This window comes from Sphaerodactylus townsendi, linkage group LG17 (assembly GCF_021028975.2).
Source record: "Sphaerodactylus townsendi isolate TG3544 linkage group LG17, MPM_Stown_v2.3, whole genome shotgun sequence".
NCBI classification, from domain to species: Eukaryota; Metazoa; Chordata; class Lepidosauria; order Squamata; family Sphaerodactylidae; genus Sphaerodactylus; species Sphaerodactylus townsendi.
Genome location: NC_059441.1, coordinates 1,737,677 through 1,764,616, shown reverse-complemented (window position 1 = coordinate 1,764,616; position 26,940 = coordinate 1,737,677). Strand labels below are relative to the sequence as shown.

Here is a 26,940-nt window from a genome sequence, read left to right as displayed (position 1 = left end):
GATGCACTGGGGAGGGGGGGCAGTTTGACAGCTGCTCTTACGTGCTTTGGGATGGTTTTTAAAAAATATAATCTATAATGTTTTTATGCACATCTAGGAGATGCACTGGGGGGGGGTCCCTAATTGACAGTTACGCACCTTGGGGTGGTTTAAAAAATATAATGTATAGTATTTTTCTGCACACCTAGGAGATGCACTGGGGGGGTGGGGTCCCCAGTTGACAGCTACTCTTACGCACCTTGGGGTGGTTTAAAATATATATATATATAATCTATGGTATTGTTCTGCACACCTAGGAGATGCAGTGGGGGGGGTCCCACTTGACAGCTACTCTTACGCACCTTGGAGAGGTTTTAAAAATATATCTATAGTATTTTCCTGCACACTTAGGAGATGCACTGGAGAGGGGGGGGGGTCCCCGCTTGACAGCTACTCTTACGCACCTTGGAGTGGTTTTTAAAAAATATAATCTATAATATTTTTCTGCACATCTAGGAGATGCACTGGAGGGGGGGGGGGTCCCCGCTTGACAGCTATTCTTACACACCTTGGGGTGGTTGAAAGAAATATAATCTATAGCAGTGGTGGCGAACCTGTGGCACGGGTGCCAGAGGTGGCACTCAGAGCCCTCTCTGTGGGCACGCGTAAACAGAGTGCCCCCCCACACACACACACACACAACTAGGCTGGCCTGGGCCTCTGGGCTCAATTATTAGCATTAAACCGAAGATCTAGTTTTGGGGAAGCAGTGTAGGTAACCCTGTTAAGTGCTGTTAAACCCCACTGATTTTCATGGGAAGAACTAAAGCGCATGGGAAGAACTAAACTCACTGAGTGACCTTGGGGCAGCCTGGGAGTAAGCTCGGTTGCTGGCAATGGGGCTTGCTTCTGAGTAAACTGTCCTAGGGTCGTGATTCACACATTGGAAGAGTTGCATGGGTTCTTCAAAGCAAAGCCATAGACTACCACCAAGCTTACTCCCGAGTAACGCGCGCCTCAGAGCCGACCGTTTTTTCCTAAACTAAAACCTCAGCATGCAGGTTAAATTGCTGTGTTGGCACTTTGAGATAAATAAGTGGGTTTTGGGGTGCAATTTGGGCACTCGGTCTCGAAAAGGTTCGCCGTCACTGATCTATAGTATTTTTCTGCCCAACTAGGAGATGCACGGGGGGGGGGGGGGGATCCCCGCATGACTGCTACCCTTCCGCGCCTTGGGGACTCCCCCCGGTGACGCGTTTGGCTGCATTATCACGCCTCCCGTCACATGATCCCGGGCTGGCTGCTGCGCCTGCAAGGAAGGGCAGGGTCAGATGCACGAGCATGGCCCCGCCGCTCGCCGCCTCCGCCGCCCTCCTGCTCTGCCTCGGCTCCGCAGCCGCGGTCTGGCCGCAGCCCCAGCACCTCAGCCAGGGCTCTGCAAGCGGCGGCTGCTGCTTAAGCGCCTCCCGGTTCCGCTTCGCCTATGCAGAAGGCTCGGCGGTGGCCCCCGGCTGCGACGTACTGGACGAGGCTTTCCGCCGCTACTGGGAGTTGCTTTTCCCCGCCGCCGGTCGCAGGGATCGAGGTCAGCGGCTTGGGAGGAGGGCGGCGCTGCAGGGTGGGGATGCACTCTGTGCATGCCCAGAGCGCCGGCGTGGTGCAGTGGTTCAGAGCGGGTGGGTTCTGATCTGGAGAACCGGGTTTGGTTCCCCACTCCTCCACCTGGCTCAGCTGCTTTGAGACTCCTTGCGGCGGAGAAAAGCAGGGTGTCAATCCAGACTCTTCTTAGAAGTCAGCTACCAAACCTTCCCTTTCAGAGGGGCTGATTCCTAAAAAAAAAAAAAAAAAAATCGGCCTGCACAAATCATGGGGGCTCCATTAGTTTGCAAAAACAGCCGCAAAAACCACCAGCCCTTTCAGCTTCCTGGTTTGCTCTGTAGGGCTTCCTCATTCTGTACCCCAGCCTCAGGGCCGTGTGCTTCCCCATTTGTCTTCACAACAACCCCATGAGGTAGGCTAGTCGGAGAGAGAACGACAGGCCGAAAGTCTCCCGGCGAGGTTCACAGGCTAATGGGAAACCGAACGTGAACCTTCTTTCTCCGGGTCTATATTAATAACAGAGTGATTTATTGCTGCCCTGCGGAAAACAGTTCACCCCATTTGAAAACTTAATCTTATTAGCGGTCGGTGTTAATAGCTGAGACTCAACACACACCCAGCGTAACTTTTTGAAGTAAGCATAAATTGTGCTTTAGGACGTCCCTTGCAATATGTCATGCAAAGAATGTAAACGTAGATATATTACACCATGCCCCTATTTCGACCTGCCCTTTTGGTTATTTGGGGAAATTAAAGGCTGCTTGCTTTCTAGATCGGCTTCCAGTATACGAACATTTATGCTATGTGTCGGGCCTGACTTATTGACTGCTTTTCTGGACTTTGTTTCAGAAATCCAGTTTTCCAGGCGTGCTAGAATTCAGAAGAGTTTCCTTGGAAACTTGCAGCTAACAGTTTTGCAACTGGAAAGTTTTGCAACTAACAGGAAGCTGTTAACGGCAGCAGCTGATATATGCTCTGGGGTGTCGTCATGGGATAAATGGTTGGAGCTGGGAGATTTGGGTTCAAATTCCTACACAGCCAAGAAACTCACTGAGTGACCTTGGGGCAGTTAATCTTTCGACCTAACCTGCTTCACAATATTGTCACGGGAATAAAACAGGGAGGAGAGAACTTTGTACAAAGTCCTAAGCTGCTCTCAGTCACGCCATACATTATTTGGTATTTTCTACACCGCATGTACATGTCTATCAACTGAAACGTGTCACTGGTGTGAGCTTAAAAGGGATATTGGAGAAAGAGAGGGTAGTCAAAGTCATGAAACCTCCATATGTGTGTGTTGTGTGTTGAAATGTGTGTGTGTGTTGAAATTTATTGGGGTTCATGTTGGAGGAGGCTAAGCCCTTTGTGCAATGTTTGTTGGTTTCTTAAAAACATCTGGTGAACCACGGTAGAATCATAGAGTTGGAAGAGACCCCAAGGGCCATTAAGTCCAACCCCCTGCCATGCAGGAACACACAATCAAAGCACTCCTGACAGATGGCCACCCAGCCTCTCTTTAAAAACCTCCAAAGAAGGAGACTCCACCACTCTCCGAGGCAGCATATTCCGCTGTCAAACAGCCCTGACAGTCAGGAAGTTCTTCCTAATGTTTAGGTGGAATCTCTTTTCCTGTTCCTTGAATCCATTACTCCGTGTCCAGGGCTCATTCCGCACATGCAGAATAATGCACTTTCAAACTGCTTTCGGTTCTCATTGAAGCTGTGCGGAATAGCAAAATCCACTTGCAAACAGTTGTGAAAGTGGTTTGAAAACGCATTATTTTGCGTGGGCGGAAGGGGCCCTAATCTCTGAGGCAGCAGAAAACAAGCTCGCTCCCTCTTCGACATGTCATCCCTTCAAATATTTAAACACAGCTATCGTGTCCCCCCTTAACCTTCGCTTCTCCTGTAGAAAACGGAATCCTGATCTAAATGGTTGCCAAGAGCGTAGTTTCCCAAAGGCTCCCATAGGCCAGCCTGGATGGGTCGCCGTACCAAGGAAATTTGGACTTGTGGGTTACCATATAGGAAAGGTTGGGATCTGCTGGCCTAAGAAACATTTAGCAGTGCAGGAATGTCCCGGCACGGCCAAGCTGCTTCCCCTTCGCTGATGTGCTTGCTGAGAGGCCATCTGTTCCCCGCACTCTCGTCTCTTCCTCACTTCCAGTTGTGTCTTGCAGGGAACGACCGCTCTGAGGATTCGCCATGCGACGTGCTGAACGTCAAGGTCACCAAGCCTGGGTGCAGCGGCTTCCCTTCACTGGACTCTTCTGAGATCTGTAAGAAAAGGCCATTTGTGTCCCGTATTGGTGCTGTATAGCGACAGATATTTCTGGAGCAATTGTGAATGCTTACGAGTGGCAGTTGCGGAGCTACAAGGGGACAGGGGGGTGCGCCGTGCACAGGGTGCATGTTTGGGGGGCGCGCGGAAAATCGCCCCATGCCCCTCCCCCTTTCCCCGCCCCCCGCGGCGCCCCCCCACTCCCCTTCCCACACTTACCTTAGTTCCTTTCGTTTTTCAGAACTTTTTCAGGCTGCAAACAGTTTTTTGCAGTAAACTGTTTGCAGTAAAAACGGCCTGAGGAATTATAGTTCCCAGGAGACCTTGGGGCTCACAAGCTCTTAACCCATCTGGATAGGGGCATGGAGCAGAGAGGTTGAAAGGGTCCAGTCGTACTTTCTGTATAAAATCCTTGGCTTGCCCCATTCTATTCCCTATGCAGCCCTGTGCTTAGAAACAGGCCAGCATCGGCTGGAAACTCTGGCCTGGTGCCGTACATTCAAGTTTTGGGCCAGGATTTGTTTTAATCGAGATGAACTGGACTATACATCCCAGGGACGCTCCATCCTCCACACAACCCAGTGGTGGGTTAAAATCGAAGCCAAACTTAATGAGTTGGGCATTTCCTCGGAGGACCTGCTAATGTTAACAGAGCAGAGGAGATCCTATGGGGGGAAGCTATCACAGAAGAGATGATGTTTGATAGAGAGGATTTCAACAGATGCTAGAGGGAAGCTAATAAAAAACCCCTGGTTCCCCCCCTCGGGATCTCTCTGGGAATAGCCCAGTGAATAGATTAATTGCAGCCCAGTACCTTTATCTCTCTGGATTTGAGGCCGGTTGGCGTAGGGAGCAATCACCTATAGCTAGAGTGTGTAATGCCCTGCCTTCTTCCCTTCTAGCCTGGGTGGACGCCTACCTTGGAATCCCAAGACATAAAGAAAGGAAATGCCCGTGGTGGCATGGGTTCTGTGGAAACAGTATCTCATATGCTGTTGAATTGTCCTTTTTATGAGATAGGTAGGAAGAAGCACATAATCCCCTTCCTGCATGGAAGTGAAGGCATTACAGATAAACAGAAGGTCATATATCTTTTAAACAGCCACGACTACGAGCTGTTGGAAGCGGTGGCTAAATTTTTTAATGGTGTTATTTTAACTCGTCAGAAGTTGTAAAGGCTGTTATTATCTTGCAAAGTTAATCTTAAACTATTTATATGCCATTAAAGGTATTTGAAATCGAAGCTCTTAACCACTACGCCCCTGCTGCTCTGCAAAAGGGGGAGATACTCACTCTCTGCTCTGCGAGCTTTCTGCTTGCGGGGAGTTTTTTTAATGCAAAGGGGCATTCAGAGCTGCAAGGTATATTTCATTTCAGTACCTCATTTTATTAATTTATATCCTGCCGTTCTCCACAATCGGGACTCGAAGCAGCTTGGAACACTGCTGTTCCTTCCTCCATTTTCTCACAACCACCTTGCGAGGTAGGGCCAGGCTGAAAGTTTGTGGCAAATTCAAGGTCACCCAGCAAGCCTCCATGGTGGAAGTGAGGATTTGTATCTGGCTCGTCTGCCTCTTTACCCAGTATACCACATCTGATTCTCATCTCCGTCTCTTGCATGCTCAAGATCAGGCCTTCGAAGCGGCGCACAAGAGAGACGCTCGCTGTCTTTGCAAGTTAAAAATGCATCTTGGGGCTGGGGCGGATTTCTTGTTTTTAATCTTTTTTAGCAAGCCTTTATTGGCATAGACAACAGTACAACAATAATTAAAAACGGATTAAAAGCATATACAATACAGGAAATAAATGTTAGGTCGAAGGAAATCTACTGGCGTTTAGTAATTTCCAGGAGAAAGTCTGCCACTATCATACAGAGAGAAGGATCAGGATTGTCCAACAAGTAGTGTAATCTAATTAAATCGGGGAGATGGGGTAAATGTAAAGGAGTAAGATTCACATACTTGGAGCTGATTTCCTTGAATCTGAAACAGTGTAGTAATTGGTGGGCCAGAGATTCAACTGAGCCATTGTTACATGGGCACAATCTTTTAGCCTTTTCTTGCTTATTAAATCTGCCATGTAACAAGGCAGAAGGCATAACATTAAACCTGGTGAGCATTGTGGCTCTCCTTTGAGCAGGGTTTATTAAGCAATACAGGTAGTGTGCCAAGTGGCACCGTTCAAATGGGAGAGAATACAGGTGGGGATGCACGCGTTTTCTTATGCTCGGTGATTAGGGTAGAGAACTCTCTATCCAGTAGTTGACCTTTTAATTTTCTGTAAGCTTCTGAATAGGACAAAGGGCAATTGTTTTTAATCTCAATCTTAATCTCAAAACAATTTTGTTTTTAATCTCAACCCCTTCCATACACGCAGAATAATGCACTTTCGATCCACTTGCTACCCTGTTTCCCCGAATATAAGACATCCCCTAAAAATAAGACATAGTAGAGGTTTTGCTGAAGTGCGAAATATAAGGCATCCCCCGAAAGTAAGACATAGCAAAGTTTTTGTTTGGAAGCATGCCCAACGAACAGAACACAGAAAAATAAGACATCCCCTAAAAATAAGACATAGTGCATCTTTGGGAGCAAAAATTAATATAAGACACTGTCTTATATTCGGGGAAACACGGTATTCCTCACAGTAAACTCCAGCTGCAAAGTGCATTGAAAGTGGATTGAAAGTGCTTTATTCTGCATGTGTGGAAGGGGCCTAAGAGATGCTAAGTAAATTCTGCAGTCAGTAACTCTTTTACATGATGCTGTTTCAGACCAGCTGACCCTGTCGGAGAAAGAGATGCTTCTAACAGCGGACACTGTCTGGGGAGCTCTCCGAGGTAAAAATTTTCCCAGTCACCAGTGTTCTTTCTCCCTTTCCCTGCTCTTGGGCATGTTCAAGCAAGTGCGGAGGGGTGTGCATCGTGCGCTACATAAATTGCATTCGGCCTTTTTCGACAGGGTTGGAGACCTTCAGCCAGCTTGCCTGGGAAGACGATGTCGGGACGGTAAGTTCATACGCAAAGCGTGAATTGTAGCGGGGGATGCCGCGTCCTGATGGAGTTTCTCCTCCTCTTCTTTGCAGCACTACGTGAACAAAACCGACGTGGTCGACTTCCCCCGCTTTCCGCACCGCGGCCTGCTGCTTGACACGTCTCGTCACTACCTGCCTTTGAAAGCCATTGTGAAGATGCTGGTAGGCAAACCTCTCTCGAGAAGGCACCTTGCCTTGATATCTCGGGTCTCTGGGCACCTCCCCGAAACAGGGGCTGTGTTGCCAGCATCTTGGCCTCTGCAACACTGTGCCTCGCTGGCTTATATGCATTAAGCTAGCATGCCGTCTTGGAGTCTGACTCGCTCCAGCGTGGTGTAGTGGTTAAGAGCAGGCGCACTCTAATCTGGAGAACCGGGTTTGATTCCCCGCTCTGCCACTTGAGCTGCGGAGGCTTATCCGGTGAACCAGATTAGCTCGTGCACTCCAACACAGGCCAGCTGGGTGACCTTGGGCTAGTCACAGTTCTCCGGAGCTCTCTCAGCCTCACCCACCTCACAGAGTGTTTGTTGTGAAGGGGGAAGGGAAGGGAGATTGTAAGCCCCTTTGAGTCTCTTTACAGGAGAGAAAGAGGGGATATAAATCCAAACTCTTCTTCTTCTCTTGTTGATCATCTTGTGAGATCCTGTTATGATCATTATCTGCTAGATTGTCCCTTGAGATTGCACTCTGACTCAGAAGAAGGAGTTAGGGAGCGCCTTTTGAAGGAATGCTCAAGTGAATGTTGATCTGGATTTTCAATTTAGATTTATAATATTATAACGTTCATAATCTAGATTTATAATAAAATGTGGAGAAGAAGAAGAAGAGTTTGGATTTATATCCCCCCTTTCTCTCCTGTAGGAGATTCAAAGGGGCTTACAATCTCCTTGCCCTTCCCCCCTCACAACAAATACCCTGTGAGGTAGGTGGGGCTGAGAGAGCTCCGGAAAGCTGTGACTAGCCCAAGGTCACCCAGCTGGCGTGTGTGGGAGTGCACAGGCTTACCTGAATTCCCCAGAATAAGCCTCCACAGCTCAGAGCGGGGAATCAAACCCAGTTCCTCCAGATCAGAATGCACCTGCTCTTAACCACTACGCCACAACGGTGTTGTGATCACTGCTAAGGCGTTCTTTTTTTTAAAAACGTCAGAGGTGTGTGTGTGTGTGGGGGGGGGATTATGAGTGACCTTTTTTCACCTGTTCTCCGGTTCCCTAGGATGCCATGGCCTACAACAAATTCAACGTGTTTCACTGGCACATTGTGGACGATCAGTCCTTCCCATTCGAAAGCACTGTGTTCCCAGAACTCAGCCAGAAGGTAAGCCACGCGCAGTGGCGTAGCGAGGGGGGGCGGGAGGGCTGGAGCCCGGGTGCCACTTCCTTGGGGGTGCATTCCAGGGGCCCCCCTTGCAACTGCGCCCCATCCCCAAATTCCCTGTGGAGTTCAGAGCAGGGGCACAGTGGAACGCTGGCAAGCAGGGCTCGGCCTGCATTTGAACTTCGCATGGGGATCGGGAGCAGGGCCAGCCTGGCTCACCCCACCCTGACCTCCATGTGGAGTTTAGGAGCAGGGTTCAGTGGGGGGCAGTGGAGACGCAGCTCTCAGGGTTAGCTCCAGGGACCGTTTCATAAAGCGACACCCCTGGCAATGCATTCTTCTAAACTTCTAAGGGTGTTCTGTGTTCTCTACATTGTGTTCTGTGAAGCTTCCCTGAAGGGCTCCAATCCGAGTGTATTAACTTGGCAGTACCGTATATACTTGAGTAACAACCACCACCTTTATTAGGCATTTAAAATAGGCTCTAGAGCGTCGCTAGACATTTATGAAGTACAAATCAAGAGTACATTCAAAACGCAGACAACGACTGTATATAGCAGTATACGTTACTTTAGAAAGTTCTGTCACTTGTAAAAGAAATTTTGCTACTTTTCCCAAGAATATACACCAGTATAAGTCGACCCGAATATAAGTCGAGGCACCTAATTTTACCACAAAAAACTGGGAAAACTTACTGAGTATAAGTCTAGGGTGGGAAATGCAGCAGCTAATGGTAAATTTGAAAAATAAAAATAGATACCAATAAAATTACATTAATTGAGGCATCAGTAGGTTAAATGTTTTTGAATATTTATTTCAAAGAAAAACAGCAAACTAGCTCTGTAAGTGGAGCCAGAACTGTTAGGGGAACTCAGAAAAACATACCGGTAGTTTGAGAGATTATATACTCGAGTATAAGTTGAGGGGGGCTTTTTTCAACACAAAAAATGTGCTGAAAAACTCGACTTATATTCGAGTATATACGGTATTGCTATACTGTGTACATAATAGGAACCTTCTTTCCTTCCTAGGGGGCCTATAACCCTTTCACCCACGTGTACACCCCGATGGATGTCAAGAGAGTGCTTGATCATGCCCGGCTGCGTGGAATCAGGGTTATTCCAGAGTTTGACACTCCCGGCCACACCCAGTCCTGGGGGCCAGGTAAGGCTTGACTCTGAAGATCAGAGGAATATGTTCTCCGCTGTCGCTTGAGCCAAACGCAGTCCTGTGTTCACACACTGGGCTCTGAAAACCCAGTACTTGGCTGAATAAGAAGAATTTGAAATTATACTCCGCCTTTCTCTCCTGTAAGGAGGCTCATGGTGGTTTGCAGACTCAATTTCAATTAGCCTTTATTGGCATACAGAGCATACAATATAAATACAGTTAAAATTACTAGATAAAACTTCACACTGGATCATAAGTTCAGTTCGCAAACCTCAGCCGGAAACTTTGCCACTGCGAGACAACAGTCAAGGTCATTACAGTTTAAGAGCGTATTTACTTTATCAAGCTCTGTCAGGGTTTTCATAGAGTCAGTGATTTGTAATAATAAGCTGGATCTTGGATTCTGGTAAAGTGGGCAGTGGAGGAGAATGTGCGCAATGGAATCCAACTGCCCTGGACTGCAGGGGCAAAGCCGGCGTAGGAGCAGCAGTGGCGTAGGAGGTTAAGTTCAGAAGGACAGTTCAGAAGATCTGTGGAGCAGCAGTGGCGTAGGAGGTTAAGAGCTCGTGTATCTAATCTGGAGGAACCGGGTTTGATTCCCAGCTCTGCCGCCTGAGCTGTGGAGGCTTATCTGGGGAATTCAGATTAGCCTGTGCACTCCCACACACGCCAGCTGGGTGACCTTGGGCTAGTCACAGCTTCTGGGAGCTCTCTCAGCCCCACCTACCTCACAGGGTGTTTGTTGTGAGGGGGGAAGGGAAAGGAGATTGTAAGCCCCTTTGAGTCTCCTGCAGGAGAGAAAGGGGGGATATAAATCCAAACTCTTCTTCTTCTCTTATCGTTTGGTAGACCCTTGAGTCTTCCTCTATGGAGCGGGGATGGCATAATGTTAAATCTAGCCAGCATGTAGGCTCTCCTATATATAGGGTTGGAAAGCGCTGCAATATAGTAGGCTGGGTTTCCCTGCACAAATGGAATTGCCACGTTCATTGGCAAGCAGGATTTGTTGGCCACGCTCTGCAGTTGTTGATAATCCATTGCTAGTAGCCGCTCTTTGATGAGGGCAAATGTCTCAGTAAGGGTTAGCGTGTTCAGAGAGTCACTATCATAGCCCAATTCCCCAATCTTTGTTTGCAGACTCCTTTCCCTTCCTCTCCCCTTGCAAGGTAGGTGAGGCTGAGAGAGTTCGGAGAGAAGTGACTAGCCCAAGGTCACGCTGCCGAAATGTAGGAGCGCGGATGCAAATCTGGTCCCCCAGATAAGAGTCCGCTGTTCATGTGAAGTAGTGGGGTTGTTATTGTTAGTCTGATAGTCTAATTGTTGTTTCATCCTATGCCTAATACAGGTTATGAATGAAAAAGTGAAGTAGTGGGGAATCAAACCCGGTTCTCCAGATTAGACCCCCCATCGCTCTTAACCACTTCACCACGCCGGCTGTCACTACTCCGTGAGTGGGATTTGGACCTCTAATCTCCATGCTACCTTTATGCTTCCTTCAGGCGTCCCAGGGTTGTTGACTCCCTGCTACGCGGGCTCAAAGCCCTCTGGATCATATGGACCCGTCAATCCCATCCTAAACACCACTTACACGTTCATGTCGGCGCTCTTCGCGGAAATTAGCGCCGTGTTCCCGGACTTCTACATTCACCTGGGCGGAGACGAGGTTGACTTCAGTTGCTGGTTGGTTTTGATCCCTTCGGACTGGTCGGGAGGAGGGGAATGGGGAGGTGGAAGATAGATGGCTGTGTGTGGAGATACAGAAGGGAAATGCGGCCGTGGCACAACTGTAAAGTGTTCGCTCAGCATACAGAAGGCCCCGGGTTCGATCCCTGGCAGTTCCAGTTTTTAAAAACCAGGTTGAGAGGCGAGGTGAAAAATCTTTGCCTGAGACCCTGGAGAGCTGCTGTTCATGGACTACAATTCCCATCAGCCAATTGGCCATGGTGGTAGGGGCTGATGGGAACTGTAGTCCATGAACATCTGGAGAGCCGCAGGGTTGCAGACCCCTGAAGTAGACAATACTGACCTTATAGATTTCATATACAGCAGCTTCATATGTGCTCAATAAGTTGAGGGGCCGTGGCTGAGTGGTAGAACCTTCTTTGCAATCAGAAAATCCCAGGTTCTATTGGAAGGCTCACATAGCAGGTTGGTAAAGACCTCAGGTTGAGACCCTGGAGAAGAAGAAGAGTCTGGATTTATACCCCACCTTTCTTTCCTATAAGGAGACTCAAGGTGGCCAACAAGCTCCTTTCCCTTCCTCTCCCCACAACAGACACCTTGTGAGGCAGGCGGGGCTGAGAGAGTTCAGAGAGAACTGTGACTAGCCCAAGGTCACCGAGCAGAAATGTAGGAGTGCGGAAACACATCTGGTTCACCAGACAAGCCTCTGCCACTCAGGTGGAGGAGTGGGGAATCAAACCCAGTTCTCCAGATTAGAATCTACCTGTTCTTAACCACTACACCACGCTGGCTGCCAGTCAGAGTAAACAATATGGCCCTTCTTTATCTGGGTTAATAGAAAGCAGCTGTATGTGAGGTAGTTTCCATAATCAGCAGCTTGAGTATATGCCAAGGTGCGTGTTTACGGCTCAGTTGCCAATGTTTCTGGCCACCTTTGGAAGCCAGGTTGTCTGAAATTCTAACCTGTCCTTCCCACGTAGGAAGTCCAATCCAGACATCCAGACGTTCATGCACCAGATGGGATTTGGCCAGGACTACACTAAGCTGGAATCCTTTTATATCCAGAGGTAAGGGATCTTGCTCCCTAATACTGCGGACTTGGACAGAGCAGGGGTTGCCTTCAAACATGGGGAAAAAAAATAATCCCATTCCTCAAGACCACATTTCTTTTACTAGACCTGCAGAGACACACAATCATGCGGTTTTTGCCTTTTTCGGCTTCCCGAAAGAAACGTGCTCTTGCATTAGCAGGACAATATTTATCCGAGGGGGAGTTCTCTTTTCCTGTCTCTTAACTGGGCTGTTTGGAAAACAGATCCGAGGGAGACTCGGCAAAAAATCCAAACTTCACATACACGCTACAGGGGTCAGTGCTATCAGTCACAGACCAGGAAAGGGATTTGGGCGTCTTAGTTAATAGTTCCATGGGAATGTCAACTCAATGCATGGCAGCTGTGAAAAAGGCAAACTCTATGCTGGGGATAATTAGGAAAGGAGTTGATAATAAAACTGCAAGGATTGTCATGCCCTTATATATAAAGAAGAGCCGTGAGATGCTGTGAATCCGCATCTTGGAGTGCAACTGTTGTTAGAGTTCTGAATTAAGCGCCACATCTCCAAAAAGGATATCGAAGAGATAGAAAAAAAGTGCAGAGAAGAGAACCTTAGCGAGGATGATTGAAGGATTGGAGCACCTTCCTTATGAGGAGAGGCTGCAGCGTTTGGGACTCTTTAGTTTGGAGAGGTCTGAGGGGGGATATGATTGAAGTCTATAAAATGATGCATGGGGTAGAAAATGTTGACAGAGAGAAATTTCTCTCTCTTTCTCACAATACTAGAACCAGGGGGCATTCATTGAAAATGCTGGGGGGAAGAATTAGGACTAATAAAAGGAAACACTTCTTCACGCAACGTGTGATTGGGGTTTGGAATATGCTGCCACAGGAGGTGGTGATGGCCACTCACCTGGATAGCTTTAAAAAAGGGCTTGGACAGATTGATGGAGGAGAAGTCGAAGTATGGCTACCAATCTTGATCCTCCTTGATCTCAGATTGCAAATGCCTTAGCAGACCAGGTGCTCAGGAGCAGCAGCAGCAGCAGGCCATTGCTTTCACATCCTGCATGTGAGCTCCCAAAGGCACCTGGTGGGCCACTGCGAGTAGCAGAGTGCTGGACTAGATGGACTCTGGTCTGATCCAGCAGGCTAGTTCTTATGTTCTTATGATTGCGAACCTTGCAACCGTAATGAGTCTGGACAGTGGTGGGATTCAGCCGGTTTGCACCGCTTCGGCAGAACCGGTTGTTAAAATGGTGCTTGTAAACAACCAGTTGTTAAATTATTTGAAGCCCACCACTGGGTCTGGAGCTCTGTATGCTTTCTATTTGGAGCACCGCACCCGAAAACGCTCCTTGCTAGCTTAAAAGCATTGTGTGTGGATACCGCCGAGACGTGCCCAGACAGGACGAAGGGGCGGTGCGGGAAATGTCTTTTTTTTTTCAGTAGCTCTTCTCTTTACTTCAGGCTGTTGGATATAGTCTCGGCATACGGGAAAGGCTACGTGGTGTGGCAGGAAGTGTTTGATAATGCAGTGAAGGTGAGGACCACTCTAGGAGCTGCACTCTCCCTTCCGCTGTTTCGAAACGTGATCTTTATTTATTTTATTTATTTATACTTTCAGCTTTTATACCGCCCTGTCCCCGAGGGAGATCTTGATTCTTGCATGCTGAGGTGTAAATTCTTTCTGTTCTTTTCTACTCCTTTCTGAGTGTGAGGGCAGCCAGGCTGAGCTGGGACCCTATTCACGTAAACGGGGTGGTCTGTTTATCCCACATCCCCAAATTTGCTAACTTCTCTTGTCACTTCCACTCTCTTGAGGCTGAATCGGCATCATGAGAATCTTGGCTGCTGTTTAATCGCAATTCTTTCCTTTCGGGTTGTAAAATGCAATCTTTATTCTCCCGCGCTACTATATTCATAATCGTTCTGTTTACTAAGGCTTTGTTTTTGGAAAAAAAATAATCTGGTCGTATATCCAAAGTAAAGAGTCGGCATGGTGTAGCGATTGAGAGCGGCGAGTTCGATTCCTAGCTCCTCCATGTGAAGCCTACTGATTGACCTCGGGCTGGTCACAGTTCTCTCAGAACTCTCAGCCCACGTGGAGGCTGGCAATGGCAAACCAACTCTGAGCAGCGTGGTGTAGTGGTTAAGAGCTGGTGCACTCTAATCTGGAGAACCGGGTTTGATTCCCCGCTCGGCCACTTGAGCTGCAGAGACTTATCTGAGGAACCAGATTAGCTTGTGCACTCCAACACACGCCAGCTGGGTGACCTTGGGCTAGTCACAGTTCTTTGGAGCTCTCTCAGCCCCACCCACCTCACAGGGTATTTGTTGTGGGGGCGGGAAGGGAAAGGAGATTGTAAGCCCCTTTGAGTCATTTTACAGGAGAGAAAGAGGGGGTGGTATAAATCCAAACTCCTCCTCCTTCTTCTGAACATCTCTTGCCTTGAAAACTCTGCAGGGGGCACCATAAGTCAGCTGAGACTTAACAACACACACAAACACTTATAATTGGTTTTACAGTATGTTATCTTAGACAGAGAACCGTGGAAATGCTGGTGACAAACGCATTTCGAAGTGAATTACAAAGAAACCGAAGTTTCTGTGGCCTCTTCCTCTTGACCTTTGAACCCACCTGCTCCCTTCTTTCTCCAATCACCGTGCCCTTCCCCTCTCCCCTCCCTGCCGATTCACTGTAAGGCTTCTGAAAAGGATCGGCATCGCTTTTATTGGAGAGCAGCATAAAACTTTATACATTTACAACCAGTCCTCCCTGAATGTGTGTGTGTGTGTGTGTGTTTCCAGCCTTTCTATGCAGCTGCAACTGAGTGCCCCTAAGCACACCCTAGGGAGGAATTTGCCAGAAACAGCAAATGTGGGCTTCTGTAATCTTGCATCATTATGTTCGGAGCCGGCTGACTCCTGTCTCAAAACGCCTCCTCCTATTTCCGCCCAGGTAAAGCCGGACACCATCATACACGTGTGGAAGCAGAACTCCGGGCGGTATCCGAACGAGACGGCGTGGGTCACCAAAGCTGGCTACCGAGCCGTGCTGTCTGCCCCTTGGTACCTTAACTGGATCTCCTACGGACAGGACTGGCTAGAAATTTACGAGGTGGAACCGCTGGCATTCAAAGGTGAGTTCTTACTGTGGCTGCTCGCCCTGCCCCGCATAGATTGTTTCAGTGGTGGGATCCAAAAATTTTAGTAACAGGTTCCCATGGTGGTGGGATTCAAACAGTGGTGTAGCGCCAATGGGGCTGGGCGGGGCATGACGGGGGCGTGGCCAGGCATTCCGGGGGCGGGGCATTAATAATTTCTCTGTTACTGTAAAAAACTCTTACTGTAAAAAAAAAGTTCCTAATTTCCAGCTGGAATCTTTCTGTCCATAATTTAAACTCATTATAGCAAGTCCTATCGTCTAGTGCCAACAGAAACAACTACTTCTCCTCTCATTGACTGCCTGTCAAATACTTAATACTTTCAAATACTTAATTTTATTTCTAGAAATCAAAAGAAGGATACTTTCCTTAAACTCTACCATATTTCTAAAACATGTTTTTAAAACAGCCCAACAGGGAGAATGATCCCGTTTTCTACCTTCGCTAACCAGCCACATAGGAAACAACAGGACTTTATGATTTTTGGACCGAATGGAATTTCTAATGGAAAAGCAGACCCAATTAGTAACCCCCTCTCGGGAACTGGTGAGAACCTGCTGGATCCCACCTCTGGATTGTTGTGTGTGGAAAGGTGGGAGAACAGGAAACTCACTATAAAGTCATAGAAGCAGTCCACTGTGAGGCCCCTTCCGCACAGGCAGAATAATGCACGTTCAATCCACTTTCACAATTGTTTGCGAGTGGATTTTGCTCTTCCACACAGTAATATCCAGCTTCCAAGTGCACTGAAAGTGGATTGAAGGTGCATTATTCGGCATGTGTGGAAGGGGCCCAAGTCGGTCTTGAAAGCTGGAAGGAAACATTTATGCCAGACATTACTAGCTCCAGCATGGTGTAGTAGTTAAGAGCAGGTGAATTCTAATCTGGAGAACTGGGTTTGATTCCCCACTCCTTCACCCGAGTGGCAGAGGCTTATCTGGTGAACCGGATGTGTTTCCGCACTCCTACATTTCTGCTCGGTGACCTTGGGCTAGTCACAGTTCTTGGGAACTCTCTCAGCCCCACCTGCCTCACCAGGTGTCTGTTGTGGGGAGAGGAAGGGAAAGGAGCTTGTTGGCCATCGTGAGTCTCCTTACAGGAAGATATAAATCCACATTCATCTTCTTCTTCATCATCACTCCATCCTCAGTGTGAACTCTTTCCACTGAGCCGTTTCCATTCCCCACCCCCATCCTCCAGCTGGCAATCTGAATGGCTTCTTTCTTCCCCAACAGGCAGTGCAGAGCAGAAAGCCCTCGTGATTGGTGGTGAGGCTTGTATGTGGGGCGAATATGTGGACGCCACGAACCTGAGCCCAAGACTCTGGTAAGTAACCAGGGGGAACCACCACGGGCGCCAAACGAGACAGCTTAGTTAGGGTGCCTGCAATGCCTGTTGCACACTGTGTCCAGAGAGGAGGAAATGTTTGGGGTATATATTGTCCATGTCCCAGGGTGGGGAACCAATCAGTAAGTGTTTGGGTGGAACTTGGTTCCCCACCCTGGGACATGGACAATATATACCCCAAACATTTCCTTCTCTCTGGACACCGTGGGTAACAGACTTCCCTCTGTGATAGACCTCTGAAGATGCCAGCCACAGATGCAGGCGAAACGTTAGGAACAAGGTCCACCAGACCACGGCCACACAGCCCAGAAAACCCACCAGAACCAGTTGAATCCGGCCGTGAAAGCCTTCGACAATACAATACAGTGTTTGTTTGGGTGCTGTGTGGTTTCCGGGCTGTATGGCCGTGTTCTAGCAGCATTCTCTCCTGAAGATGCCAGCCACAGATGCAGGCGAAACGTCACACAGCACCCAAGTGATTCCGGCCGTGAAAGCCTTCGACAATACAATGTTTGTTTATTTATTCCTTTCTTTGTCTATCGATTTTGAGCTGCCATCAGGAATTTAATTCCAAACCCCTTTTAATGTCTCTGGGAGCAACATACCCGAGCTTTAAAACAGTTTCGAAGGGCTACGCAGGCCTGAGGAAATTACTAGGATGGGGTTCCAAGTGATATATTTAACAAATCAAATATTTAACAAATTAAAATTGTATTTATACATGTTCTTCAGCTTTAAATGTTTCGAGAAATAACTTACAACCAATGAAACAAACTGAGGCCACAGTTTCTGCTGAGGTGACTTTCGCTTTATATCCATCTGCTCTCACTCCTTTACATCTCTGAGGCCCCTTCCGCACATGCAGAATAATGCACTTTCAGTCCACTTTCAATGCACTGTAGCTGGATTTTACCGTGCGGAAGAACAAAATCCACTTGCAAACAGTTGTGAAAGTGGATTGAAAGTGCATTATTCAGAATAATGCACTTTCAATCCACTTTCACGCATCTCGCAGCTGATTTTGACTGTGCGAAAGCAGAATCCACTTGCAGTCAGTTAGAAGTGATTGAAAGTGCATTATTCAGAATAATGCACTTTCAATCCACTTTCAATGCACTGCAGCTGGGTTTGACTGTGCAGAAGAGCAAAATCCATCTCTGTAGTCGTTAGGAAAGGGATTGAAAGTGCATTATTCAGAATAATGCACTTTCAATCCACTTTCAATGCACTGCAGCTGGATTTGACTGTGCGGAAAAGCAGAATCCACTTGCAAACAGTTGTGAAAGTGGATTGAAAGTGCATTATTCAGAATAATGCACTTTCAATCCACTTTCAATGCACTGCAGCTGGATTTGACTGTGCGGAAAAGCAGAATCCACTTGCAAACAGTTGTGAAAGTGGATTGAAAGTGCATTATTCAGAATAATGCACTTTCAATCCACTTTCAATGCACTGCAGCTGGATTTGACTGTGCGGAAAAGCAGAATCCACTTGCAAACAGTTGTGAAAGTGGATTGAAAGTGCATTATTCAGAATAATGCACTTTCAATCCACTTTCAATGCACTGCAGCTGGATTTGACTGTGCGGAAGAGCAAAATCCACTTGCAAACAGTTGTGAAAGTGGATTGAAGACAGACGGTTTTCAATCCACTTTCAATGCACTGCAGCTGGATTTGACTGTGCGGAAGAGCAAAATCTACTTGCAAACAATTGTGAAAGTGGATTGAAAGTGCATTATTCTGCATGTGTCTTGTCCCATGTTCAGCACCTCTTACTCAGCTATACCTTTATTTCCTCAAGGCCCAGAGCCAGCGCTGTAGCGGAGCGGTTATGGAGCAACAAGACTGTCCGAAACAGGCTAGATGCTTATGCGCGGCTGGCGGACTTCCGATGTACACTGCTAAGGTAACACCCCTTCTGGCGACCCCCTCTTGGTGACTGTTTTCACTCAGGGCTTCTGCCTCAGGTGCATGCGACAGTTCCATTTAGTGGGAGAGTGAGTGACAAGCACAGAACGTGAGCTGTTGGCTGCGAAACATCGCTTGTGCGAATTCCTTAACCAATCAATGGTTAAAGACACTTCAGCTCTGATGTCTAAACTGACAGTGCCGTGGAGTGAGTGAAGCAGAGACTCGGCACAATCCTCTCAGCCCCACCTGCCTCACAAGGTGTCTGTTGTGGGGAGAGGAAGGGAAAGGAGCTTGTAAGCCACCTTGAGTCTCCTTACAGGAGAGAAAGGCCGGGTATAAATCCAATTCTTCTTCTTCTGCATCCCAAGTGGATGCTTTTCTACTGAATCACAGACGTGTCATGATGTAAAAAAAGAGTGAACAGTTCATTAAAGGGTCGTTTCAAGTTAGCAGAAGGTTTGCCAACCCAGAGAACGGAGACAGTCAGTCTAGGGCCGTGGTGGCGAACCTTTGGCACTCCAGATGTTATGGACTACAATTCCCATCAGCCCCTGCCAGCATGACCAAATGTTATGGACTACAATTCCCATCAGCCCCTGCCAGCATGACCAATTGGCCATGCTGGCAGGGACTGATGGGAATTGTAGCCCATAACATCTGGAGTGCCAAAGGTTCGCCACCACTGGTCTAGGGGCAAAAGTAGCAAAGATTAACCTTTAACATGATTGGCTAGTTCATGCTGATTTAGATCAGAATTGCTTTTCCAGATGTTCAGGAACTACAATTCCCATCAGCCTCTGTCAGCATGGCCAATTGGCCATGCTGGTAGGGACTGATGGGAATTGTAGTTCCTGAACATCTGGAGAGCCGCAGGTTCCCTACCCCTGTTCTAGACCAATGAGAGGCTGTTACGTGGGTGGGGAAAAGTATCCCTGATGTATGCATTTGTATATGCTGAGTTGAGATAGAGTTGAGACTGAGATATAGTCTGAGGAGTTCTATATGTGTTGAACTTTGTTATAGCTGAAGAGTTCTTTACAGTACAATAGTCTTGTATGAGTAGACTTGTGTAACCTTGCAACTGCTAAAGTAAAAGCCTTCCTGTGGAAAGAACATCTTGAGTGGAGAGTATTCTTTTCCAAGGGTGATAGAAGGTTGCAGTGAGTGCAAGAAGACTGAAGACTTCTCATCTTACCAGAGTGACTCCACTTTAAACTCTGCTGATAAGACCAATCTCTGTTGCTGTCCATTTTCCAAAATTTCTCACATCTCCCGTGCGCATACAGGATCACGACGAGAACTGTAGGTAAACCCTTTAGACAGTGGTGGGATCCAAAAATTTTAGTAACAGGTTCCCATGGTGGTGGGATTCAAACTGTGGCGTAGCGCCAATGGGGCTGGGTGGAGCACGATGGGGGCGTGGCCAGGTATTCCAGGGGTGGGGCATTCCTGGGTGGGGCTGTGGCAAGGACGCAGCTGCTGCGCCAGTCCTTGGGTGGGAAACGAATGCACGCAGGCGCAGGCTGCCATGCACGCCGGTGCACCTCCTGCTAGACTGCTTCAAGTTCTGTGCGCTACTGCTGAGAGGAGGGGCGTAACTAAGGCAAAAATCACGTGGCAAAATCACCAATTAGTAACCCCCTCTCGGCACACACAAATAATTAGTAACTGACTCTCGGGAACCTGTGAGAACCTGCTGGATCCCACCTCTGCCTTTGGAGTCCATATTGGATCTGACTTTGCTGCAACGGGAATTCTAGTCCCTACTTTCCCCCTTTCAGGAGGCCCATCTTCTTCAGGAAACTGTGTCCTTTGTAAGTGTGATCTTCCGCTGATGCCAAATCTGTGTTCTTTCTCACAGGCGAGGGATCCGGGCCGAGCCCCTCTTCACAGGCTATTGTGACCATGAATTTGATGGTGTTTGATGGAAGCTCGCAGGCAGCCATGCACTGACGGTGTCTCTCGGAGAGCAGGAGTGACTTTCTTTTCAATTGGTGCGATGCCTCCAAGGAAAATCAATCCATTATCGGTTGCAGTTCATTGATTCCCCCCCCCCCGCAGCAATCGCTACCTTCCCCCATCCCCCCCTTTTCAAATGATTTGCCCCAAAAGACCCAGATGGAGATAGTGCCTTCCTGTTTGCCATGTTTACGTTTCTTGGAGCTGTGTAGAGAACTTGGATGAAGAGATCGAGATAAAGACAGAACTCTGAAAACACCTTTGGCGAAAGGCTGCTGGTTTTCTAACACCACCCCAACTGTCCTCCCACAATCTGCCAGCACCTTCTTTGTAGAGATGGCTTGCTTGTTGACTTGGACTGGACAAGGATGTTACTGAGAATCAGTTAAAAGGGCAGTGGGGGAGAATTAGCCGCAGAGGCGAAGCTACAAGGGGGCCAGGGGTGTGCGTTGCACCAGGCGCGCCTAGGGGGCGTGCAAAAATTCAGCTTTGTGTTTTTTCTATTTTTAGTGTTTTTTCCAGTTTTTGGATTGCAGGGGGCGCAGTTTTTAGGCTAGCAGCACCAAAAATTAGGAGACTCCCCTGATGATGCCACCAAGGTTTGGTGAGGCTTGGTTCAGGGGGTCCAAAGTTATGGACTCCCAAAGGGGGTGCCCCCATCCCCCATTGTTTCCAATGGGAGCTAATAGGCGATGGGGGCTACAGCTTTGAGCGTCCATAACTTTGGACCTCTTGAACCAAGCATTACCAAACCTGGGTGGTACCATCAGGAGAGTATCCTAAAGATATCCTGAAATTTTGGTGCTGCTAGCCTAAAACCTGCGCCCCCTGCAGGCCAAAAACTGAAAAAAACCCTAAAAATACCCCAAAAATGAACATGTAAGGGAGACGCACCGGGCTCCATTTTCCCTAGCTACGCCCCTGATTAGCTGTCTGATACCATTCTAGGATTTATATCATTCCCCCACCCCATACTTCCACCAAGGATCTCAAGTGGCATACCTGACCCCCTTTTCCCATTTTGTCCTCACAACAATCCGGTAAGGTAGGTTAGAATGAATGTGACTGGCCAAAGGTCACCCGGCAAGCTTCCTGCCTGAGTAGGGGGAGGGGGAGCTGCAGCTCGGTGATAGGGGATGTGATTGGCCAGCAGGAAGTCCCAGGTTCAAATTTCAGCCTCTCCTAATTAAAAGGACCAGTCTGTAGATGATGTGAAGGAAGACGATGAAGAGTTGGATTCATATCCCCCCCTTTCTCTCCTGCAAGGAGACTCAAAGGGGCTTACAAACTCCTTCCCCTTCCCCCCTCACAACAGACACCCTGTGAGGTAGGTGGGGCTGAGAGAGCTCCGAAGAACTGGGACTAGCCCAAGGTCACCCATTGAAGACCCCCACCCTGAAAAGCCACAGTCCGAGGGGATAATTCTCACCTTGCTGGACTGAGGGTTTCAATCAGTATTAGGCACCTTCCTGTGTATTCACATCAACCCGAATCTCAAGGGTCTTAATCTGACACCGTAACCTCTATGTCCCAGGTTTCACCTGTCAGGGAATTCTGAGGCAGAAAATCTACCTATATTCCAGTCTCTTCTTCAAAAGAATTCAGTGCAACGTACATGGTGCCCACCTATTTGTCCTCACAACCACCCTGTGAGGTAGGCTAGGTGTGTCACTAGTACAAGCTCACCCAGTGCGCTTACTTGGCTGTGCTGTGATTTAAACCAGGAATGCCTGGATCCTCAGTCCTTCCTGTATGCCACAGGTGTCAAACTCGTGGCCCTCCAGATGTTCATGTACTACAATTCCCATCAGCCCTTGCCAGTATAGCCAGTGCTCATGTTGGGAGGGGCTGATGGGAATTGTAGTTCATGAACACCTGAAGGGCTGCGAGTTTGACACCCCTGCTGTATGCTGTGCTTATCACAACCTATTTTCTCGTTGCTCTAGAAGTTATCCTTTTCCAATCTTAATTTTTTTTAAAAAATATCTCTGAAATCTAATTGCAAACTTCAACCGTCCCTCCCTCCCCCTCCCTCCTCTCCCCCACAGATTATGGGCCCCTCCCCTTCCCTCAAGGTGGGTGGGGCACGGCCATAAATTTGATGGCAAAAAACCCTCCCCAATGTAGTATTTTCAGGTTTGTGTGTTTTTCTGCAACTTTGCAGAAGTATCGGTTTTATGTCGGCGTGGCCCCAATCTGCGGATTTCTGTATCCGCAGATCAGGTTACACTTGACTATTGGAACATAAAAATATCCCCCTTCACAGAGGGGCACAAACTATCTTTCTGTTCACAAATTCCTCTCCCTCATGGGGAAAGCCACTTTCTGTCGGCCTATATATAGGTCTAGGACTGCCCCATCCGCTGAAATCTGCCCACCTGCCTTCCATTTGCTCAGAGAAATCTTCCTTTCCGCACGACCTTTTTTAGCGCTGCCGATCCGCAGTCTCCGCAGCTGGAATAAAACTGTCAGCGTTTCTCTCGGGCGTCTCAACAACCCAGGAAAAATTGACCTCTGCCGCGTGGGAACACCGTCCGCGGTTTGATTAGTTGGTGCCTTCAGGTTCCTTATTCGCTCGGTTATGTATGGGCGCCCGTATTCTTTTTAATGATGCCGTCGGTTCACCTGGGTATTGCTTATTCCGCAGACCTCCCCCCCACTCCCCGAGGGTATAAATCACACGCATTGCTGGTTACGGCTGCAACATCTCATACACAACAAAGCTGTTTTACGTCTGCCAAGATGCTTTGTTCAGCCTGTGCCGTCATAATGTTTAGAGTTGCCAGTTCTGGGTTGATAAATACCTGGAGATCTGGGAGCAGACTTCAGCAGAGTCAAATGCCATAGAGTCAGAGATGGGGGGCGGGAATGACACCCGGGGCAACACCTGTTTTGGGAGTCCCCCTGCCCCTGTTCCCCCACGCCCCATTTACCTGGCTGGGCTGCCGCCGAGCACCCTTTAGCCCCGCCAGGCTGCTCCTTCGGCTGGCAGAGGCTCCACCTGTTGAAGGGGCAGCCTGTTGGGACGGAGCCAAGGGGAGGGGTATTGGAAGCGATTCTCCACGCGACCCGTTGGTGTGCACCCAGGGACATGTGACCCCACATGCCCCTTGAGCTCTCCGCCTCTGCATAGAGTCCATCCTTCAAAGTGGCCATGTTCTTCTGGGGAAACTATCTCTGCAGTCAGTGTAGTTTTGGGGGAGTTCGAGCCACCGCCTGGAGACTGGCAACCCTCTCATTCCCAAACAAAACTGTAAGGGTGCCTTTCCCATCAAAACGCTACGCAGTCGGCTGAAACCACACCCACCTCTCACTTCTAAAAAAAACCCTGTCCTTCACAGCTCACAGAGCTTCATTTTATCCTCATAATGATAAAGGTGTGAGACCAGGCAATCTCATACATCCCATCAGGAAGTTTTCCCTGATGGTTAGGTGGAATCTCTCTTCCTTCACCTTGAACCCATGACTCCTGGTCCTACAGATTTATTGTTTTCACATATCTTTGACTTGGTTGTCTCTTATCTACCTTGTGCTGGTCTGTGACCGTAATAAAGATTGATTGATTGATTGATTGATTGATTGATTGATTGATTGATTGATTGATTGATTGATTGATTGATTGATTGATTGATTGATTGATTGATTGATTGATTGATTGATTGAGCGGTAGGTGATGCTTCTTGTGAGTTCTCTTTTAATTCTGGTTTAGCACAGGGTGGCTAGTAGTTTGGCTAGAGCGCCAGCAGGTGGCAGTACTGCTCTGGGGAATGGCCCTCTTCCCTTTGGCGCTTTCCAGGACTAGGTGTGAGCAGAAGACAATGTTTATAACCCATTAAAGCAGGGGTCTTCAAACTATGGCCCTCCAGATGTTATTTATATTTTATTTATATTTTAGATTTCTAGGCCGCCTCTTCCCCGAAGGGCTCGAGGCGGCTCAACAACATGGCTGTCATCAACAGCAACTCAATAACATAATAACATAATAATAATAATTAAACATTAAAACTCCGGCAGCAAATTACATATAATTTGAACAACTAAGCGTGAATTAACAGCTTAAAACAGTTCAAACAGGCGCTCAGCCATACAAAAGCAAGGAAAAAAATAAAAGAAAGAGAAAGGAAGGGAGGAACAGGTGGGTGGGCTACAATTCATGGACTACAATTCCCATCAGCCCTGCCACTTGGCCATGCTGGCAGGGGCTGATGGGAATTGTAGTCCTTGAACATCTGAGTGGCCATAGTTTGAAGACCCTCAGAAAGAAAAGCATAGGGGTTCTCTAGATGTTCCTGGGCTATCATTCCCACCAGCCCCTGCTAGCATGGCCAATTGGCCCTGTTGGCATGGGCTGATGGGAATCGTAGTCCATGAACACCTGGAGGGCCTGAGTTTGACACCTATGCATTAAAGCTTAGTGGCAAAACGTTGTGCTTTGCTCCTCAGAGTTAATTGCAGCCTCCTAGCTAAGCTCTTTTTGCAGAGCAAAACTGGTCAGCCTTTCGCTCGAGGGCTCCCACCAAAAGCTGGATCCAACAAGATGTTTGCAGGGTAACTGCAATCAGACTCAGTAGATTTGTCTGGGAAGCAGGACACAACCACAGCTTTTGTCACTCCTTATTTTGAAAAACAAAAACGGCTAGTATTTGTACATAAGGTTGTACTCATTTCCACCAATTCCCCACCTCAGAACCTCTCCTTGAGCTGTGGAGGCTTATCTGTTGAACCAGATTAGCTTGTGCACTCCAGCACATGCCAGCTGGGTGACCTTGGGCTGGTCACAGTTTTAGCATGTCATTGTACACCACCTTCGGGGGTGGGTGGTATATTAAATTGAACAAATAAATAAGTTCTTTGGAGCTTTCTCAGCCCCACCCACCTCACAGGGTGCTTGTTGGGGGGGGGGGGTGATTGTAAACCCCTTCGAGTCTCCTTACAGAGAGAAAGGGGGGATATAAATCCAAACAGTGGTCTAGTGGCATAGTGGCGTAGTGGCTAAGAGCAGGTGCACTCTGATCTGGAGGAACCGGGTTTGATTCCCAGCTCTGCCATTTGAGTTGTGGAGGCTTTTCTGGGGAATTCAGATTAGCCTGTGCACTCCCACATACGCCAGCTGGGTGACCTTGGGCTAGTCACAGCTTCTCGGAGCTCTCTCAGCCCCACCCACCTCACAGGGTGTTTGTTGTGAGGGGGGAAGGGCAAGGAGATTGTAGGCCCCCTTGAGTCTCCTACAGGAGAGAGAGGGGGGATATAAATCCAAACTCCTCCTCCTCCTCCTCCTCTTCTTCTTCTTCTTCTTCTTCTTAAGTGAGAGGAGGTTGCATTTACATTATCTTGACAGGTAATTAGGGATTTCTTTGATACAAGCAGGCTCTCCTCCTCCTCCTCCTCCTCCTCCTCCTCCTCCTCCTCCTCCTCCTCCTTCTTCTTCTTCTTCTTCTTCTTCTTCTTCTTCTTCTTCTTCTTCTTCTTCTTCTTCTTCTTCTTCTTCTTCTTCTTCTTCTTCTTCTTCTTCTTCTTCTTCTTCTTAAGTGAGAGAAGGTTGCATTTACATTATCCTGACAGGTAATTAGGGATTTCTTTGATACAAGCAGGCTCTTCAGTATGGTCCCATACAGCTACAGGTTTTTGAACACAACTAGATAATAATAGTACACGGTCCTGTTTTACAGCAAAGAGCTGGAGGGAAATAAGTCGATTAGTGAATTTACATGTAAGCGATGCTAATGGAGCTGTAAAGATGTTTGTTAGGATAATGAGCCGATTGAGGGCAAAACACCAACAGCGTACATTTTTGATTTTCGGGTTAGAACCCAGGCCGTACGAAGGAGCGATGAAATCGGGCGTTGCCGAATACGGACCTGCCCGGCTGACCGGGCGTCTATACCTAATTACCTGTGGTGGTTCAAAGAAACAGAGCGAATGCACCAACACAAAGAGGCTTATAATTGTGGCTATAACAAGAGAGATTGCATTTGGAATCCGTCCAAAATTTATGTTATGCGAAAAGCTTTGTTTGTTGTTGCAAAAGGGCTGATCGAAGTGCATCGTTGAGCAGGAAACAGTACCGGTGTACTGTTAGCCGTGTGGGGCAAGGTGGCTGTATCATAGACACCTGGAAACTGGCATCCCTAGAGATGCCAACATCCATGCAGATATGAGGAAAGGGTGATTGATTGATTGATTGATTGATTGATTGATTGATTGATTGATTGATTGATTGATTGATTGATTGATTGATTGATTGATTGATTGATTGATTTGAGGAAAGGGTGCCTGCCTGCTGGGAAAATCGTCAGCATCATGTGCTCAGCGAATACAGACCAAATGCAGTAGCCGTTCAACCTTCGCCACAAAAGGACCAAATTCCACTTTCTTATAGCTGCAGGTTATGCTGAGCCAACATCGACGCTGGCCATTGGCCGATGAAAGGTCAAGCTTGCTTC

The 26,940-nt window shown here is 47.9% G+C and overlaps 1 protein-coding gene across 1 annotated transcript; it reads left to right on the top strand.

Annotated features, from left to right (window-relative positions):
- Positions 1 to 1,276: 1,276 nt before the first annotated feature.
- HEXA (hexosaminidase subunit alpha) lies at positions 1,277 to 20,755 on the top strand. Its single transcript, XM_048482194.1, has 14 exons — positions 1,277 to 1,564; positions 3,758 to 3,856; positions 6,632 to 6,697; positions 6,819 to 6,865; positions 6,943 to 7,053; positions 8,107 to 8,208; positions 9,240 to 9,372; positions 10,878 to 11,058; positions 12,042 to 12,128; positions 13,584 to 13,656; positions 15,076 to 15,256; positions 16,516 to 16,606; positions 18,429 to 18,533; positions 20,400 to 20,755. The coding sequence occupies exons 1-14, from the start codon at positions 1,321 to 1,323 to the stop codon at positions 20,461 to 20,463; spliced, it is 1,584 nt and encodes a 527-aa protein (XP_048338151.1). The 5' UTR covers positions 1,277 to 1,320; the 3' UTR covers positions 20,464 to 20,755.
- The last annotated feature ends 6,185 nt before the right edge of the window (positions 20,756 to 26,940 follow it).